The sequence below is a fragment of the Solea senegalensis genome, linkage group LG2 (assembly GCF_019176455.1).
Source record: "Solea senegalensis isolate Sse05_10M linkage group LG2, IFAPA_SoseM_1, whole genome shotgun sequence".
NCBI classification, from domain to species: Eukaryota; Metazoa; Chordata; class Actinopteri; order Pleuronectiformes; family Soleidae; genus Solea; species Solea senegalensis.
Genome location: NC_058022.1, coordinates 19,657,890 through 19,677,421, shown reverse-complemented (window position 1 = coordinate 19,677,421; position 19,532 = coordinate 19,657,890). Strand labels below are relative to the sequence as shown.

At 43.2% G+C, this 19,532-nt stretch overlaps 1 protein-coding gene across 2 annotated transcripts in view; it reads right to left on the bottom strand.

Annotated features, from left to right (window-relative positions):
* Nucleotides 1–707: 707 nt before the first annotated feature.
* Nucleotides 708–19,532, bottom strand: part of si:dkey-100n23.5 (cyclic AMP receptor-like protein A) — a 51,904-nt gene continuing 33,079 nt past the window's right edge. For both annotated transcript variants that reach the window (XM_044017084.1, XM_044017076.1), the window contains 2 exons: nt 14,067–14,214; nt 708–2,463 (listed from right to left, as the gene is read on the bottom strand). In XM_044017084.1, coding sequence (XP_043873019.1) covers nt 2,293–2,463; nt 14,067–14,214 — 319 coding nt within the window. In that variant the 3' untranslated portion in view covers nt 708–2,292. The remainder of the gene's footprint in view (nt 2,464–14,066; nt 14,215–19,532) is intronic.

Sequence of the window (19,532 nt, the reverse complement as noted above, 5' to 3'; positions counted from 1 at the left end):
CATGTAGCCCACGAGCCGTCCACGCTGTCAATTAAAGACAGAAGAATCTCCCAATGTCTCAAACCCAAATCAAAGTAAAACTGGATGAAACTGAACAACTTGGACATCTCATTCACTCAGATAAACTGACCCCACACTTGTAAAAACAGACCCCGAAATAAATAGATGAATAAATATTTTTTTAGGTGAATGCAATATGCTTCCGTAAATATGTACGAAGAGATGTGAAGAAATTGTGTTGAAAGTAATGCAAGTTCAGAAATAAAGTGAAGTGGACTGATTATTAATCTGCACTATAGTTCAACATCCCCATGTTCACATGTAAACAATAATATTTGTAGGTTACATAAGGTTAGGGTAAACAGCTAGGAATGCATTACGTTTATGAGTGTCCTCACTAAGGGTGATGTACATGAATGTGTGTGTGTGTGTAGGAAAAGTCTGGTTTTCTGGAGGACACACATTTCATTAATCAAATTCCAGTTAACCAGATTTGGAGACACGGCAGGGTCCGACCAATAATTAATAACCATTATTTGGGCAGCTGCAGGTCTAAAGGATGTCTCAAGGCACATTCAAACATGCACACTGCACGCGTGTTCACACACAAATGGAAATGCACACGCGCTGGAGTGGTGGTGCTGGTGGCACGGAGGAATGAGGGATTGCATCAATGTGAAAATGAAATAAACACGCCCAGGCTGAGCTTTGTTATGAAATGTCTCTCCTGCTCATTTATTTGATGGAGTGCGCAGTCAAGTAAAACGAGCAACAGTGCCACAAATGGGTGGGGGCACACTGCAAACGTGTGTGCGAGTGTGTGTGTGTGTGTAATTCAGTAGTCGGCCTCCGTGAACTGCAAACTTAAGTTGCACTCCGGTGTCATTGACGCCCGGCAGAAAAGTTCAACAACCCAAGGGTAAAAAAGGGTCAAGTGTCGGTTCATTAGTTCAACTTGTCAGAGAGGCAGCTGACAGCAGGAAGCGTGCGCCACGCCGACACTGATGAAACCACCTACATATGGGAAAAACCAAATGGGCCTAGGTTGAATACAAAGTGACTCTATTTTCCTGCCGGTCACACCTCAGCACTGCTGACTCAGGACCAACCATCACACGCCGCTGTAGCCGTGTCATGTGAGCAGCGTCTGTCATCACTACCACCCTGTTTTGACAGGGACTTAACAGAGACGCATGACTCTTTGTGTGAATATGTGTGTGTGTGTGTGTGTGGGGAGGGGGTTGTTTGACTAACAAAGTACTGTTTAGCTGTTCTTAAGGCTACACATGTTATCAGGCTCTGCTCAACTGTCGCGTGAGAGGGGCAGGTTCAAGTCTTTTCTTTACATTCCAGTCCAAGGCACGTAACAAAAATAGAGTGTACACATAAATATATACAGTACATCGATCTGATATAAATATCGCGTAGAAAACACGTTTGGTATTTCAGAAACATTACAAAGGAATACTTTGAAGATGACATCAACAGTAATGTACAAGTCATATACAAATACAAAGGAGAGACTCTGTACAAGCAACACTGGTGTTCGGGACGTATTTATCCTTCCAAGTCATATTTACGCTTTTTTTTGTTGCTTTAAAAAAAAAAAAAAAAAAAAATTCCCTTCTATATTTTCTCAGTATCCCTCTCAGAGAAACAGTTCCGTGCTGGGATCAATCTGAAGATGCTTTCATGTCTGACAAACAGTTGTTTTCTTTCTCTCTCTTTTTTTTAAAAAAAAAGAAGAAAAAAAGAAGCTGCTTTTCACCTCATCTCCTGCAGAGAAGCAAAAAGGTGATTTGCAGCAAATGCTAACACCTTGTTAGGATTGCCTTTCAGTTGTTCTTTATGCATTTTTCTTTTTTTATTTATTTATATTTTGGGGGAGGGGGGGCAAAAATACTGCAGGACGCAGGAATCGAGAAGGTGATGCAGAGAGGAAAATCATCTCAAGACCTGTGAGATGCAGGCGATGCCTTTAACATTAGAGCCACTCCTTTCTCGCTCCTCTTGGATGATGGTATTGCACAGAGCTGCTGCTCAGCACAGCCTCTGTGTGTGTCTTTAGGATATTAAATAGTAAAGGATGGGGATTAATAATGAAACCTGACAGCTCATCTCCGGCTTCTATCTGCCTGACTGTCCCCCCAATCTTCCCTTCCATTCCCTCCCTACCTCTTTTTTTCTTCCTCTCAGTTTCTAATCTGCTGTGTTTTTCTCTGGCTCTGACCCTCCTTCATTTTCCTTCCCTCCAGCTCGTTTGTCTCCCTCTCTCTGTTCCTCTCTCTCTTCTCAGGGCCCTCGGCCTTTCAGGGTCATGTCAGGAGAGTAGAAGAGCACGTTGGTGTCGTCATCGTCGTCGTCATCGCTGAGGTCAACCAGGTCAGCTTGTGTGTAGCGCACTGCCCCGGGGTGGTACTCTCCGATGCGAGTCCTGTCACACAGCCGCGATTGCAGAGCCAGCTAGAACAAACAAACACACACACGCCGTTTGGAATCAACACATGACTCGTGCATTTGTGAAGAGCATTTTTACACTGAGCGGTCTAATTTTCAAAATGTGTCCTTTTCTCTCTGCTCTGTCCATCCTGACTTAAAACTGGGGATAATGTTCATTTCCACTGTTTCACACTGTTTCAGATAAAAAGAAAACATCTACAACATGTCGCAGTGCTCACAAGGAGGAAGGACCACCATTCTGTATGGTAAAACAACATGATACTGATGAGAAGTGATAGGAGGAGGAATCACTGAACACCATCTATGACCTCTATGTTTTCTGTCCATGTGACTCATCATGTTGCCACGTCCTGGTTTGACTTGCTGTGTCGTCATTTTGTAAGGAAAAAAAGACACAGAGTTTGGGAGTTAACTCCTGGCATCACGGTTAATGCCACGTAGCATGACGTCGTACCGGTGTGACAACAACGAACAATGACATTGAATGTGACACAATAGACAACAAAGGAGGACCATCCAGCAGCTCTTTTTCCCCCCTGCTTGGTTTGTGGCTGTTTGTCTCAACAAGAGGTGAAGCGTTGTATGAGAATAAACAATGGGACATTCACACTGATCGCAAGGGATTGACATTTTTCTGTCTCCCAATCAGCTGCCTGTCACGGGTGGCGCTAGACCAGCTCCATCCATGACAGTCAGACCATAGGGCACCAAAGAATGGAATGGTTGGGGCTGGTTATTTTGATACCATTGCTATGAAAAAATATATACATATACTGTTCATTCATCCAAAGTGCATACACACATTTCCAGTGTTTGTACACTGCATAACAAATGATGCACAAAAGAACAGTTTGACTTGTAAACCACTCACTCCCCTCCACCAAAGTCCATTGCAAGCACAGCCCAGATTTTGGAACCACGCACAAAGAGCGCGCCAGGTGCACGCGGACAGTGCAAGCGTGAACTGAACTTCCGCCCCACTGGTAGGTGAAGCATTAAGCCTCGCTCACCAAGCAGAAATTCTTTTTGCACAACAGAAACAATCGCCACAGATAGTCATCCGAGCCTCGACCTGGTGACCCTCGAACCGGCTGACACCCCGACTCTCCTCCCCAGCAGGCCTTTCAGCTGTGAGCAAGCAAATCAGACGTGTTCGAGCTCGCTGTAGCGTTGCTCTGTTCTTCTTTGATAGGAATGGTTCCTATTCCCTGCGTCTAGACTTGTACGCCGACCCAATGGTGAAGTGGACAGGACCCTGACGTGCGAGTATATCAGGGTCTGCGATTTGTGATGCACACTTTTGGCACAAGGAACATGTGCACGGAAGTATACCAAGGCCTTTACTGGTCTAATGCTGACTCAGTTTATTTTTCAATTTGTGTTACTTCAAACACTGACATCACATGTGAACCTACGGATGGAGGCAGCAGTGGATCAACAACCCCTGTGAGCCATGATGGACTTTGGTGCAGGGAGTGAAGGGCTTACAAAGCAAAGCATCCAGCAGGTAACAGCAATGAAAACATTTTTTGTGATGACCTGACCTCCATCATTGCGATACAAGGAATAACTGACGCTTTGATAACTCAAGATTTACTCTCAAAAAACACATAAACCTTGAAATAGTTGTTCAACGATTTAGGTTCAATAACCACATTGTTCAACTCTGATTCAAACCGGATTAATTTACTGTATAACTTCAAGTGTCTTGCATCTGACTGATCTCTAAAACTGTAAGCATGCACACAAATACTGTTTTGTATGCATCATCTACAAAAACAACAGAAAACCAGCACTCTGCATTGAAGTGGGAGATATGTTAAGATAAGATGGATCTGTATTGATCCCCATGGGGGAACATTTTCAGAAAAGGAGGCTATTGCAGGAAAAATGATTGAGTGAGTAACTCTAGAGGACGTCACTCTGATTCATTGATGTTTGATTTTGCTTCTGTGGTGTTGGTCAATTATGTCGACCTTCAGCGCACGCATAGAGGCAAAAGGCCACATGGATTCTGATATTTCTGCTCTTATTTGTGTCCAGTGGCCATAAGTTGGATAACTTTTTGACCACATACTGAAGTGGTACAGGTCTCATTTGAAAATTGGTAGAGGTGATGGGATTTCTGTGTCACTTCAGCCTGCTAATCTGAATGTATGTTTTGCATTGGATAATTCTTAAAACCCATGTGTCAGTACTCCACCTTTCATGGATCATATCACGTGACCAGCATGAAACTAAAGTAGACTGTTTATGGTCCAGGCACTTGCTCAGTGTAGACAAGAAAACACTAAGAACCTGGTCATCAGCTGCAGCATTAAAGATAAAACCGCTCCTGTTGACTATAATCTTCTTTGATGATTCCTTTAAAGTGTTAAAACAATCACTTGCACAATACAGCTGTCACATTGTACTAATGTTGGCTTTGTGTGACAGGCTAATGATCAAGCTAATGATCATAAAAAGTGATTAGACTGATGTTCCCAGTACAACACAGCAGGAACTGTTGTCCTGTTCGTTCTTTTAGTCCTTGTTTAATTGTCAGACACGTGCAAATGCAAACTTAAATTTGAATTTTTTTAAATAAGAGCAATGTTTAAGTCTAAGCTGAAGGCCAGTGGGCCGTTTATATGTAGCATTTAAAAATGCATGAAAAGTGTGTGATAAAAAGCCACAGAGGTGTTGGTTTTTGTTTCTGTCGTTATTAAGCAACCAAAATATAGGCGCTGCAGACGTGACTGAGGTTGCTGCAGCTTCACTGAATTATTTAAAACATTTACAAAAAAAAAAAATCAAGACAAAGGTAAAAGTGCTGCTTTTTCCTCACCCCAGCTTTGCTATTTGATGGGTTCAAATTTAGATAATTTTACCTTGGAGAGAGTCTTGTGCTCATCTGTCACACATCACGTCTGTGCACCCAAAAGGAGGCGCACGTGAACAACCCTTCAACATTTGTGAGCATGTTACGCTTTTATTCTGCCTTGCTGTCCTGAAGAAACTGGAAGAAAATAAAGTATGGGACATTTTTGTTGTCGCACAACGCCGATAAGTGAGACCGATGTTATTTAAAAACATGGGGAGCGAGCATGGTGGGACACATGGAGATGTTGTTGTTCTGGAAAGCCACCATGCAAACCGGGGCAGCATCATGTCGGCACAGTTTGGTTCAGGGTAAATCATCAAAGCCAGCATCAAGGGTCTCCCTAATGTCAATGTACTTAGATCTAGGCTTAAAAAAAGGGTTTAAGATTGAAGCGATACTGAGGCATATGAAACCAGAAGTAGCTTTTTCCTGCATGCACACAGATGAAGAAGTAGTGAGAGGTGAGCTCACTGCAAAGCCACAGGCGGTTCAGCTGTATGGCTAGAATGCAGATCAATATCAGGGAAGGATAGAGAGGAACGGGGGGGTGGGCGAGCACAGGTGGGAGGGAAATGCTACACAAAGGAGAGCGGCAGAAATAATGAGATAAATGCCAGAAAAGCTGTAGCGGGGTACAGGGAACAGAGGAGGAGGCAGGGGAAGAGACGTGCATATACAGTACAGAGAGATAGAGATAGAGATAGACAGAGAGAGGGAGGACGAGAAGACTCAAAGACAGCCGCGGAGCAGAGAAGGAGGAAAAAACAACAACAGAGGGCTCGATAAAGCAAGAGATATAAAGCAAAGAGGCAGCAGTATGTTTACATGTACACAGAAACCATAATCCTGGCAGAAATAGGGACATGCAGGTAATTTTCTTGTTGTGAAACCCTTGTACACACGCAGCAGGTTTGAAATCACAACTGGTTACTTCGTTTTAATTTGGGTTGCACCAGTGAAGTCCCAGATTAGCTTCTGCTTAACTTCCAAAAGCATGCACAGAAAACAAAAAAACAAACAGGTAGGAACACATGGAAATTGTTGTTGGTGCCACAATTCAGTTCTCAACTCTGTAGATAAAAAAGTAGGACACTTCTTTTCAGGCTCTTAGTGGCAGAATATCAACTCATGTGTGCCGATCTTTACAGGACAAACCACTGGCAGCAGAAGGTCGAACAGAGACGAAGATGCACAGATTCTTCATACTCCCACACTCAGGTGTATGAGCACTTAATTTGAATGAGTTAACAACAATGAATCGTCAGCATGTAAGTCTTTTGTGTGTATGAGGATAAAAAAAATACTCAAGTTGGTTGACAGTGTTTCAATTACAAGAGCTTGCGCTCATAACAGCTCACCCTAACAGTCAATATCCTCTCTGCTGCAGTGCTAGTATCAGGGAAATCTATCCTTATCTACGAGGCTGTAAAGGCAAGGAGGACTGATTATCAAAGTGAGCGACCTTTTTTTTTTTAAACTGAACTAATTTAGCCTGACGACAAGCCCGTTCCTAGTTGAGGTCTTTTGTTTTGCACTGACCAATCAGGAGCCAGTAACATATCCAGCCCACAGGTTTTTTAAGTTGACATGGAAGCTGCATTAGAACATGATCAGTTTAACAAAAGTGTTTTTTGGAATAAAAATTGTGAAGTTATTTCTGTAGGTTGACTTTGGCCCCGTCCAGACCTGGTTCTTAACATCTGTCCTCAGTGATCTGATGCATCAGGATAGCGGTAAGTACAATTGATCATAGCATTTTAAATAAAAAATGCGCCTCATGTGACTATATGAGATGGGATCTGGTTTCCCCTCACTCTGTTCGAAATACACTCTGTCCTCACGTCTGGTCTCGAGGGCAAAACTACAGTATGTTTTTATCGAGTGTCACTGTATGTACGTGTCTGCTGTCAGTGTGTTTGTGTGTGTGTTGGTGTGTGTGTGTGTGTACGTGAGTGACAGGGTGAGACAGAGGAAAAAAGAAGCAGGCAAAAGCTTGTGTGAATCAAAGCCCTACTCATGCTGCTGCAACATGAAATTAGGTATTGTGATGATCAAAGTTGATACTGTGGCACTAGCTACATATAAATTAACATATGAGTGCGGATTTAAGTAAAATTATGGCTCATCAGAGGACATCACCAGGACGACACTGGAAGCAAAATAAGTCTGTCTACATGCAAGTCTATGAGAAAATGATCCCACTTCTTAAATGATTTATCACGTCATTAAAAACACTTTCCTGAGTTTTTGTCTCAATTAGCTACTTTCAGTCTTGAATACAGTTTGGTGTAAATTTTAAGTTATGTCCCATTTAATATTCATCAGAGGGCCCAGAAACATCCATCTCTGCCTTCTCTTCCTCAGCATCTGGAGGAGTCTTCCTCATCAGACTCCTTATTCGTCTTGCCCAAGGCCACAGAGGGTCGAGCAGACAAGCTTTCTCGCCGGGTTTCCCCCACGGACAGGACCTCTCCTCTATGAGACCAGGATGGTGGGTGCTTGGATACTATGCAGTGTAGAGTCGTCTCCATTTGCTGGTTCACCCTCTCAATTAGGCCATTGGACTGGGGGTGGATACCAGATGACAGACTGACACTAGTCCTGATGAAGATGCAGAACTCCCTCCAGAAAACTGATGTGAACTGGGGCCCCCGGGTTGGACACCACTTGGGGGAGACCATGGAGATGAAACATGTGCTGGAGATCAGCTATCTCTTTGGCCAAAGGGAGTTTGGACAAGGGCACAAAGTGGGCCATCTTGCTGAACCTGTCTATGACCGTTAGTTTGTGGCGTTCCCGTTGGATGGTGGCAGACTGGTAACAAAGTCACCAAGGATGATGAGGGGTTACAGGAGTCCAGCAGGAGACTGGCGTGAGGGTTTGTGCGGATTACAGATGGGACAGGCATTCACAATCTCCCAGGTCCTCCTCCTGGGTAGCTCAACAGAATCTCTGTTGCAGGACCTCCTGTGCTGAATTCCCAGATGGCAGGTGAGTCTGAAGCTGTGGACCCATTGTCGGAAGTCTGTTCTCAGGGGCTGAGGGATGAACAGTCGATCTAGAGGACAGGAACTGGGACCAGATTGATCCTTCAGGGCAGCCTTGACCACTTCCTCCACTTCTCAGGTAACATAAGCAACCAGGTGAAGAGCTGGAAGGACAGTGTCAGGTACAAGAGCAGAATCTTCTTTCCCTATGAACTGGTGGGACAGAGCATCAGGTTTAACGTTGCGGGAACAAGGACAATATGAAAGGGAGAAGTTGAAGTGCACAAGGAAGGCCTGGCCTACCTCGAGTTTGACCTCTTGGCCAGGACTTGATTGCTAAGACCATGGCTGGGTCTGATGGTACAAACAACCTTAGCCTCTTCCAAGGCAAATGAGTAGGGTTGCAGAGAGAACAGGATGGAACAGTTTGTGTGGAAGAGATTGCAGCCTCCAGGTCCCCAGCATAATGTTCCGGGACCCCCACTTGAAACATGAGGAGGATCAGGAGAGGCTGGGGCTGCTGGTTGACTTAGTGCTGCCACAAGCTGTTAGACTTGAGTAATCAGTGAGGCTAACATCTGCTTACTAGCAGCCGCAGCCTGGCATACTTCCTGAGGACTGGCAGCCATCATAGTCTCCCTCAATTCTCTCTAACCAGGATGGGTTCATCACTGAACAAATTGTACTGTAACCCAATTGCAGCACACTGACAAGTAAGCCTTTATTACAATAAAAGCACAAACACACTGATCAGACCCCTGTCAGGCACCAGTACAGTGGGAGCAGGCAGGGGAGGTAATCGAGGGTAGCAGAGTCCAAAACCAGGTAAACAGTCCAACCAGACCAGAGTCCACACAGGCTTAGCCAAACAAGTCCAAAAAGCGTGACAGAAGGCAGGAGGGTTTACCGGGACTTAGGCAGAGAAGGCAGGTCACAAGCAGGTACGGGGAATCCGGGGAAAAAAGGCTGGAAAGTCTGGCATCTGAAGAGCGAAGAACAATCTGACAAGGAGCGAATGAACTGCAGAAGCTTATATACTGGTTTGTAGTGATTGGTGAGTAGTGGTGAACAGGTGAGCTGAGTCAGTTGATGAGGTGGGCGTGGCTGAGACAGAGTGAGGCAGAGGAGATGTACTGGGAAGGGAGGTGAGCCATAGAGCAGAACTGTGACAGCAGGTGTAGGTGGAGTGGACAGGTTCTCGTTAAGGCACACTACCACTCTTCCAAATATGGTAACTAATAGTTTAAAAAGAAATGTATAGTGACCAATAAACTTATCTCTTGGCTTCCCACAAAAATTTGTGTCCGTACACCTAGAATGCTTTTGGAATAGGAAGCACGTTAATGCTGGAGTTTACAATCCAGTGGATGATGTCATGGCAGGTTGCCATTTGGAAAGCCAACCACCCACTATCTCTGCCATGAGTTACTGTATGTTATGGGCTGCAACTTGACCACCCTGTATTATTTTACTTCCAATTTGCTTTATTAGAAGAATATGCAGTAGATGTAGAGCCAACTATCACTCAGTTCTAACAAAAACAGGAAAAGAATTAGCTGTGTCGTGGCCACTGCTGCTGCTGCAAATGCAAAGTGTGATGGTGAGGGGCCAAAAACAGTGGCATGCACATACCCTTTACACCACAGGTACCTTCTCCCTACACATTTGCCTCAACTCTTCTTCAGCACCAAAGGGTGGTGTTTGTTACAGTCCAATTAGCAGGAACATGAAAAGTTTAAAAACAAATAAACAGAAACAAATCTTTAATAAACTAGAACTAAAAAGGCCATACAGGAACACTGCCAAAAATTAATCAGTGGACGAAGAAAAGAAATCCTTCACTATCTTGCAAAGCTATTAAAATGATTTCATCCAAAGCCTTCGTTGAAATCCCTCATAATGAGCTTTTACTTGAGAAGAGACCTTAACTTTAAATCTACAAAAAAATTTTTTTGTAACATTATGAATTGATTCAGAATGACATTTCAATCACAGTCCTTAAACACATGAGTCATTTTGGTGATTCATGCCATAATTTACACATTGCAGTCCAGGTAGAGGTGGATCTCCTCAGTTCCAGTATGGACAAGAGGAATAATTATTCCCATTGTTTTTGTGTTTTTTGTTTTCTCAGTGGGACAGAGTTTAATTAGCATTCACCCTTGGGTTAAATGACTACAAAATGCACACAGGTTTTCCAGTTTTAGCTCTGACAGAAGATTTCTTCTTTCTCTTCTTTATTTTTTATCAGTGATGTAAATTCCAGCATCATTTCTGGCACAACGCTAAGGCGTGCATTCTTTTTCCAAGACTTTAGCACAGACCATAGCCCGAGATTATTAAAACTATTTTTGTTTTTGAAAACCTAGCTTTTACAACTAGGGACAGTGCTCAGCATTTTCTATTCATTTACTTCATTTTATTAATGACTTCAAATCATTCACTTGCTGTTGAGTTTGAACCAGGGACCAAAGTAATAAATACAAAAAAGTGATGACTGGAACATTGCCTCTGAGCTCCATTATATTGTTGTTTTCTTTGTCATGTTTTTTTGGCGTCACATTTCACGCAAGGGTGAAATTGCGTCTAATTATTTGTCTTCAATTTCTGCCAACTGAAAATAGTTTCACCTAAATTTTACACACTGGACGCTCAAATGTCTCTCAAAGCAGCGCAGGTAAAAAGAGAACGGTTGAGAAGGGTGGAAGTCTTGTCGGGTACAAAAGCACAGACTCGTTGAGAGATGAATGTCAACCCCCCACCCCCCACTCCACCATCACCACCTCCTTCTCTCTCTTACCCCTCCTCTCCCCAGCCAATCTCACACCTGATGTGTGGGGGCTGCTGGGAGTCACATGCCAAGATGAATAACAACCAGCTGTTAGTCACGATAGAGCACGACCACACATACCGCCTGTGTGCGTGTATGTGTGCGTCTCTCTCTTTCTCTCTGTCATCTTCCTTCTCACCTTCTGTCTTGCTCTCTCTGACGTACACGCGCACATACACACACACACAAACAGCATTTTCTGTGTGATTTACGAACACATTGGGATTCCATTTGACTCCTCATCTCTCTCTCTTGGCTCAACACAGTGCAACGTTGACATTTGGGTTGAAGGTCACACCGCACATTCCACTCTTCCTCATTGTGCTCCTGACCCATTATCAGCCGGGGTTGGTGATACTGAGTAAGTGACAATGTGTGTGTGTGTACGTGCGTGGACTAAGACCACAGAGAATGTTTTGCTTTTGTGGTTCGATATCAGGTCCTGCTCATATCCACAGATACTGTCAATGTTTGTAGATGGAGACAAATCTGCTGGGAACTGTATTGATTGTGGTGTTTATTGAAATGCAACCAGTGTGGTTTGTGGTTCAAATGTAAAAACATCCTCCTCTTCATTTCATTTCCCTAAAAGCTAAGTAAGAGACGATTAAAGATTAAAATTAAGTAAGAGTTTTCATTTTACTCTTTAAATAAGGGGTTTTTGGGAGTTCAAACTTTCATTTTAGAGTGGATTGAGCTTGTTAGTCTGTTTTTTGTTAGTTTGGTAGATGTATGTTGTTTGTGTATGTTTTGTTTGATTTCGAAAAATGGCAAACTACCTTTTTTATATTGCAATAAACCCACTTAATAATCACAAGATAGTTTGTACTGCATATGAGCGAGCTAACTAAGATCTTATTGGTTCCAAAGGCTAATAAATTACTACACTATATGAGACAATTTTCTTGACATCATGATGATACAATTCATTCATAAACATATATATTTGCATTCACATATGCTGTAGGTCATGTCTATAGTACCTATAGGACATAAAGATACCTACAATTTGTAATGCATGATATCACCAATTTACATCTTATGTTCATTAGTTCGAATATTTGAGCAATTATAGTTCGAGGATACATTTTCAGATTTTCTGAAACTTGAGTAACTATCTAAATACATTTTGAGTGAGTAGAAAACTAATGTAGACAAAATATAAGACAATATAAACTGAGCTAACCAGCTTCTAGCCACTTTCGCGCTCATTGTTTCCAAAGTAATTTCTTACTGGGAAGAAAAGTTAAAAAAAAAAACACACATCCCTCCAGATGACAGATAAATAAAAAAACCCACAGCTGTATACAGTATAACTGCACTGTTGGAAGCTATCCCAACACAGGAGCTAACACAAGCTAACTGTACACAGCCTGCTCAACGTCAAACAGCAGACAACTGTAAAACACCAGAAGGCTTGTATGTTTAACCAGGCAAAGACAGACCAGATATCATTTTTAGGAGCTGGCAGCCCTAAAACAATCGGATCTAAACAGTGAATAGTGAATGTTGGACATACAATAAAATGGTGGCCAGAAACACAATCCAAATGGGATTGTCACGTTGTACTGTTTCTGCAAGATGACAGTCGTTTACTAACATGTCACAACAACATAAATGTATGCTCATCAGGAATTGGCCAGATAGCTATAAACTTTAAGTTGAGAGGCTAGCTCAACTTTATTTCTTCAAGCTTGAATCTTATGTCGTATTTGTTGGATGCAGTTATGTTTGTTTGAAAGGTTTGTTTCTTTTAATAAGCACACATTATGAGGTCTACACATAATCGATATTACTTTAAAAAACGTTTTTATACATATTGATATGGTTACCATTGGGGACTTTGTTGTGAAATACATACAATACCAAATTACTGAGCTTCTTGTATAGAAAAGGCAGATATTCTACACTTCACACATTATATAGCAAAGAAAACTGTGGCTGAGAACATGTGAAAGTAAAGAAGTGGAATGAAAAACACAGACTCACATATGCGTACATTTTAGTTGGGACCAAAGCAGGTGAACGTGACACTTCTCTACATGTTTGTTGAACAGAAAGTTTAATCCCGGTGCGTTTACATTTATATTCTACACAAACACTAATGACTTGGGTCCCCAACTAAAGCGATTACACCAGTATGTGTGTGTGATGTGTTCAGCTCCTCCAGCAGACACACCCCCAGCATCTCAGAGCAGAGAATGTTGCTGAATTTTACATGACTTGCATTCTGAAAGGTGTTTAGTAACACACTTTTCTGCAGGGTGACAAAGTCAGAAACAAGATTCTTTTTTCACTTTACAGGGTCTTTAAAGAAACCATGTTGGCATGGCTACAATCTGTTAAACAACTTTCAAATTACTTCATTCAACCTCGAAATAAAAATCTCACAACGTTATTAATCCACCACAATGACAAAAAAATGATATCACCACAAGCACTGAGACTGGCTTTACCATTTCTATTGGTTTTGGTCTCAAGGTCTGGTTGCAGACATATAGTTCTTCTAAAATCCTCACTCAAAAAACACCTGTGACCCTGAAATCAGTAAACAAATATATAAAAGAGAACAAATGGAGAGTGAGAGATGATGCATCTGTGACATTGCTGACTGCATCTTTTTGTTTAAGTGATGATTTGTGGCTCTATAGACATTCTATGACAGTGTCAGTGCAGCAGTGACAGCATCTTGGAGATGCAAACCTACAGGACTATTTTCTTTGGAGTGTCTTTGGGTGACAGTAGCTCAGTGGGAGACTGGAAACTGGAAGGTTATGGGATCGATTCTGACTCCACTAGTCAATCAAGACTAGAAAAATGCTATATAAATACAGACCATTTACCATTTTCAAGTTAATTCAATAATTTCAAATACAGAGCTAAAAATGCTCATGTACATGAAGTATTAGTGTGGAGGTTGCTGTACCTGCATGCCAGTCGGACTCAGTAGGCTCCACCAATCCCTATCCAGGCCAAAGACAAAGGCATTGGCCAAGCCATGAAGTGGTGCTGACAGGACGTGTAACAAGGTGAGGGGGAACGATGGACCCTGTGGGTAGAAGGCGTTATGGAGCCTAGTGGGAGAGAAAGAGAGACAGAAGTGTTAAATTCATCGATAAAAAAAGTTGTAAATAAAGAGACAAGCTGTAAGAGAACTTTAGAGGTGAGGATGGAGTAATTGGAGGAAAAGTCAGAGGCAGAGACGGCAACAGGAAAAAAGGGAGAGTGTTTGATAGACGGAGGAAGAGAAAGAGAGGGAGAGGACAAGTGAGTGACAGAGTGAGGGACAGGGTGAGAACGAGAGGTAATGAGAGCGAGTGGCAGAGGCAGAACAGAGAGGGAGAGAGAGAGGAAAAGGGGAGGGTGAAAGAGCGACTGAGCTTTATATCAGCGTTTAAGAGCCCATTAGGCAGCGTGAGACGGCTGGGCTGACACATTCTTGGCTGCCGCTTCGACAGCACGCAGCACTTTACAAGGACAGGGAGAAGTGTAGCGCTCAACTCCCTTCCTCTCCTTCTCTCCCCTTTCTCTCATCTCAGTTTCCTGCTTCTCCTTAACACAGTTTCACCGACCCGTCTTCTCCTTCTTTTCCATTCCATGCACGTTTTCCAACACACCGCCTTCCTTTTCCACAATATCTCTCCCACTTCTTTGCATTGAGTTTCATCTCTCTGGATATCTCATTTTCATCTTGACTCATGAGGATGACCCTCTTTTCTTTTTCAATTCCCCTCCATGTGCCTATCTCCCTGGGTGCCCGGGGCATGGCTAGGAGGTGAACCTGATATTGTGTGGTGTGGCTGCAAACTAATGGGTGCCTCGGAGAATGATGGTGCTCAGCCATTAACCCTGGATTAACCCTGTATTAGTGCTGCTCTCCGGGTGAGCCTGCCGCTAATGTCTTTTATTGATCTGCTAGCAAGACAATCAAACCGCGAACAGCTTACAGCATTTTCCGCATGTGCGTTGTTCCTGGGTTTGGCGAGTAAACTAACCGGCCATGGTGGTCGACCCCAGGGTAGAGAAAGTCAACCCCACCCCTACTTGTGTCCCACTGAAGAGGAAAATACAAAACCAAACCATGTGCTGTGGTTATAAGGTTTAACGCATGATACTTCAGTCACTCATCACTATGTGACGGTCAGACAATGAGGCTTGTCCATTTATAAAGATTATCATTTGGTGAAGTCTTTGGTAACGACACTGCTCCAAATACAAAATGAAACACTTCACAACACCGTAGCAAATATTGTGACATCTCACATGAGCATCACACACATCCATCAAAACACTAGCCTTGGTGGCTATAATTATCCCAGCTGTGAAAAAAACCTCACTTCCATAAAGCACACAAACATTTCCATAAAGGTACAGTATGTGTTTTATAAAACAATGTAATGTGTTGTTACCATGTAATCACACACAAAAATGAATCAATGGCGGTAAAATTTAAATCTTAATTTATGTAGCTTCTTTAGATACTGCAATGTTTTGCAAATATAACTCAAACAGGAGTAAAAAAAAAGGAGTATTTGTTGGGCAGTATTTTTGGCTGAGGATCAATACCTATTTGGTTTGTTAATATTAACAGCAGCAGGACGGTGACTTTAAAATTTTTTACAAATTGTGTAAACACTATAGCCATTTTGTAAAGCTTTTAAAATTAAATGAGGTACAAGCTCAACGGGCAAACTGGTAGTAGAACAAATGCATCAGGTTCGGTCTTGTCGTGGGATTTGATGGCAACTTAGGCAACACAATTTGTTCCTAACTTTATCATAAAGTTGAAGAGTGTTTGTAAAAAATGAGTCAAAGAGATAAATTGCTCCTTAAACATGCATCTTAGTTTAATTTAATAAAGACCTTGTGTGCCTTACAAAATGTTCACAATAAAAAACTAAAACAAGCTACTAATCATTTTAAGCATGGTGTATTTTTTGAGAGACTTTTCGGAATTATCTCAATGACTTTGTTCAAATGATTTAGTTCTGAACACTACCAAAAGAACACCACTATTAACGGTCACGTTTCTAAAATACATCTGGTTTCTGACTTAATTATTGTACGTCTTTTGGTGCCGTGTCTTGATTTGAATGTTCGAATGTCCGCGATCATTCTGTTTGATGGTGCATGTTCTCGTGTTTTAATGGGTTTTCTCCAGGCACTTCTGTTTCTTCTCACAGTGTAAAGACAGTGCAGTTTGTGGGTATTTAGACTGGAGTCTCTACAATGGCCATAGGTATGAATGTTAACACGAAAGGTTGCTCATTTCTGTGTATTGGCCTTGGAAAGGACTGGTGAACCGTCCAGGGTGAACTGTACCCTGCCTCTCGTCGGATGCCAGCTGGAATTGGCTTCAACTCCCCCAAAGCCCTCGACAGATACGACGGTACATATAATGGATTTTATGGATGGATTTTATCACTTATATTCTGTCTACGGCACATTTTGGTTTATGGAGTATCTTCAGCAAACACTTGTGTAATAGACAGCCTTCCCTTCAGCGTGCCAGTGTCCATTGAGGCTTTCCTCTCCTCGAGGCTGTGCCTTCCTTGAAAGGCAGTGTTTCAGATGATGGAACAAATCAGTTTTTTCCCCTCTTGAAGCAAAAGCTTTCCAACAGCATTTATGTTTGGTTATGTTTTTAGTCTCAAAACAGTCCTCACATGTCCATTTGGTCACCAGTTTGTCTTCATTTGCACCCATACATCCAACTGTAATTTCTCCACTTTTTCTACACAATTACGTCCATCATAAGAACTGGGTTACTGGGTGCTCACAGTCATTAAAATTGTGACAATGCTGACTTGAACTGTAAAGGGTGACCCACACATAAGAAGACCCTGTACTGTGGATGTCAACAAAAGAAACACCTTAAATCAAATGTAGAAGACACTTCAGCTTTATTTAACTATCAAGCACAGAAAGTGGCTATATTTTTGCCTTTCACGAAAAAACCCTGCAGAACTGCAGGTAAACGGCACAGAAGATGATTATGGAGATTTGTCCGCAAATCCAGTTATAATCCTCTCTTATCCTCTTTTGCAACATGAGGTTGCAAGATTTATTTGCCATTAATCTGTCATCATTTACCCTCTTACATCTCCTAGAAAAGTTTAAACAGGAAGAAACACACACAGGTTTGGTTGGTCAAGTGTTAAGACAAATCTATAAAAAAAACAAAAAAACCTATCTACTGTCAACTTGATGCCTAAACACTGCTTAAAATAAATTCACGCTAGTGGAGTGTCCTGGCGCTTGTTGGAGTAAGGACCATTTGAGAGTGGCGCTGCCTGTTTTCTGGGTTAGCCTATGCTGTATCTCCAAGGACCAGACCAGCTGCTGCTCACATTCATTTCACTTCCCATTAAAGGTGAAATAAATCAGGACTCCCCACACAACCTCCTTGGAGACCCAGGAGACACACACACACACACACACAGGAAGTTGTACACATGCAGATCAACATGAACACAAAGCTCACCCGTGCATGAGCATAGACGTGCGTAAATACAGTGTAACCTAGGTCATATGCATTGAGAATGTCAGGTGGACTGGAAATACCGCGTGTGTGTGTGTGTGTGTGTATGTGCGTGCGTGCGCGCGCGTGTATGCGTGTGTGTTCCTCTGACAGCACAGCAGTGAGAGTGAGCGAGTCTGTGTGAAGGGGGGCTATTTCTGGCGTCTCATTTTTTTCCCCTGCTGCTGCAAAGAAACGCGATCGGCGTCCGGGAAACGAGAGCTGGCAGCAAGCAATCATCTGCCTGCCACACATTCATACATGCACACACACACACACACACACACACACACACACACACGGCACCTCACAGCGCTGAGCAACACGCGCCATGGCAACGGAACAGCCGCAATTAGAGGCGAAGAGCCTTTCCTCTCCATCGAGGGAGAGACGGAGAGCGAAATGAAAGGAAGAAAGCAAGAGCAGGCAAGAGAGAGAGAGAGAGAAAGACAGGAAGGGGGAGGAGGGTGGGTGCGTGGGGGAGGGAGAGACGAGTGTCAGAGAAACAGCGCTGCACAGGAAGCAGAGTGGAAGAGGAAAGGAGCACACGATAAAGAGGTGAGAATGTGCAAGAGTGAGGCTGCGAAGGGGAACGAGGGCCGAGAGCGATGGAGGACGACAAGGCGGGGGAGGCGGGGGAGGAGGAGGAGAGGAAAGGGCTGAAGGAGTGAGGCTGAATGGAAAAGACTTAAAAGCAGAGGAGGCAGCGAGCGAGAAAGAGAAGCAGGGGGAGGAGAGATATCCAAAAAAGACAGATAGCGAGACATGAGCGAGACAAACAAAAGAGATTACGTGCGAGAGAAACCAAGATAAGACGAGGGAGAGAGAGAGAGAGGGAGAAGGCGGGGAGGTTAGATAGAGAGAACGGGGAAAGAGAGCGAGCGAGATGGAAAGGCCTGTGGTGGAGGAGGGGGGGTGCTGGTTCTCCTGTGTGCGCTGGGCTAATGAAAGATAAATGAGGGAGGCAGTGGTGGGAAGGAGAATGTAGCTGCGGGCAATGCCTAACTGAGCTTATGTGTGTGTGCGTGTTGGTGTATGTGTGTCACAGTTGACTGACCGGTGTTGGACAACAGAGATGATATTGTGCACCGTGTAAACTCAGGAGCAATTGGTCAACAACATTCAAGCTCAGGTGTACTTAGAGGCAACTGTAGCTTTAAGTCCAACTGTGCTGCCACCTGTAAGCATGCAGTCAATCATTAGTACTCACATGGTGTCTCCGAGCCTTGCTCACTTATTCAGCTCTTTCATCTATCATGCTGTCAGTCACTCTTTGAGCCTGTCTCTCCCTCACCCTCCAGAGGGACAGACAGTATTCCTCAACCACTGCCTCTTTCCCCATCTTTTCCAATATCCCACCTTGCCAGTTTCTACCACTTGCCAACCCTCAACTTCACTCCTGCCTCCATCAGACTTCCCCTTTACGTCTGCCTCTAATTGTCGCTCTGCACATCGTGACAGCTGGAGGAGAAAACACACTGAAACAGCCACGATGAGAACTCCCTCCCGAGGGTGGAGCGCAGACAGACAGAAAAGTCATCTTGACCCTGATCGCGCTTCCCCCTGTCTCTCGGTCTGACTGCCTGGCTTCTGCCACTGAGCCGCTGCTGACAGCAAATCTGAACTTTTCTCGGACTAAAGGGGATAATTCTGCCAATTCGAGTGTAATCCCTTGATTCAATGTGAGACCAGGGTGAGCGTCACAACTTTTAAAACATTTCTCTCAAATGTTTTGCTGCCTACAAAATATTGAAAAGACATGAGGCTGAGGATACCTTGCATGCATGATGATAAAGCCACTGCAACTATGGTGCATTATGGAGACATTTTCTACCACTTTATCCTCCACAGGAGGATAAGGTTGCGATGATA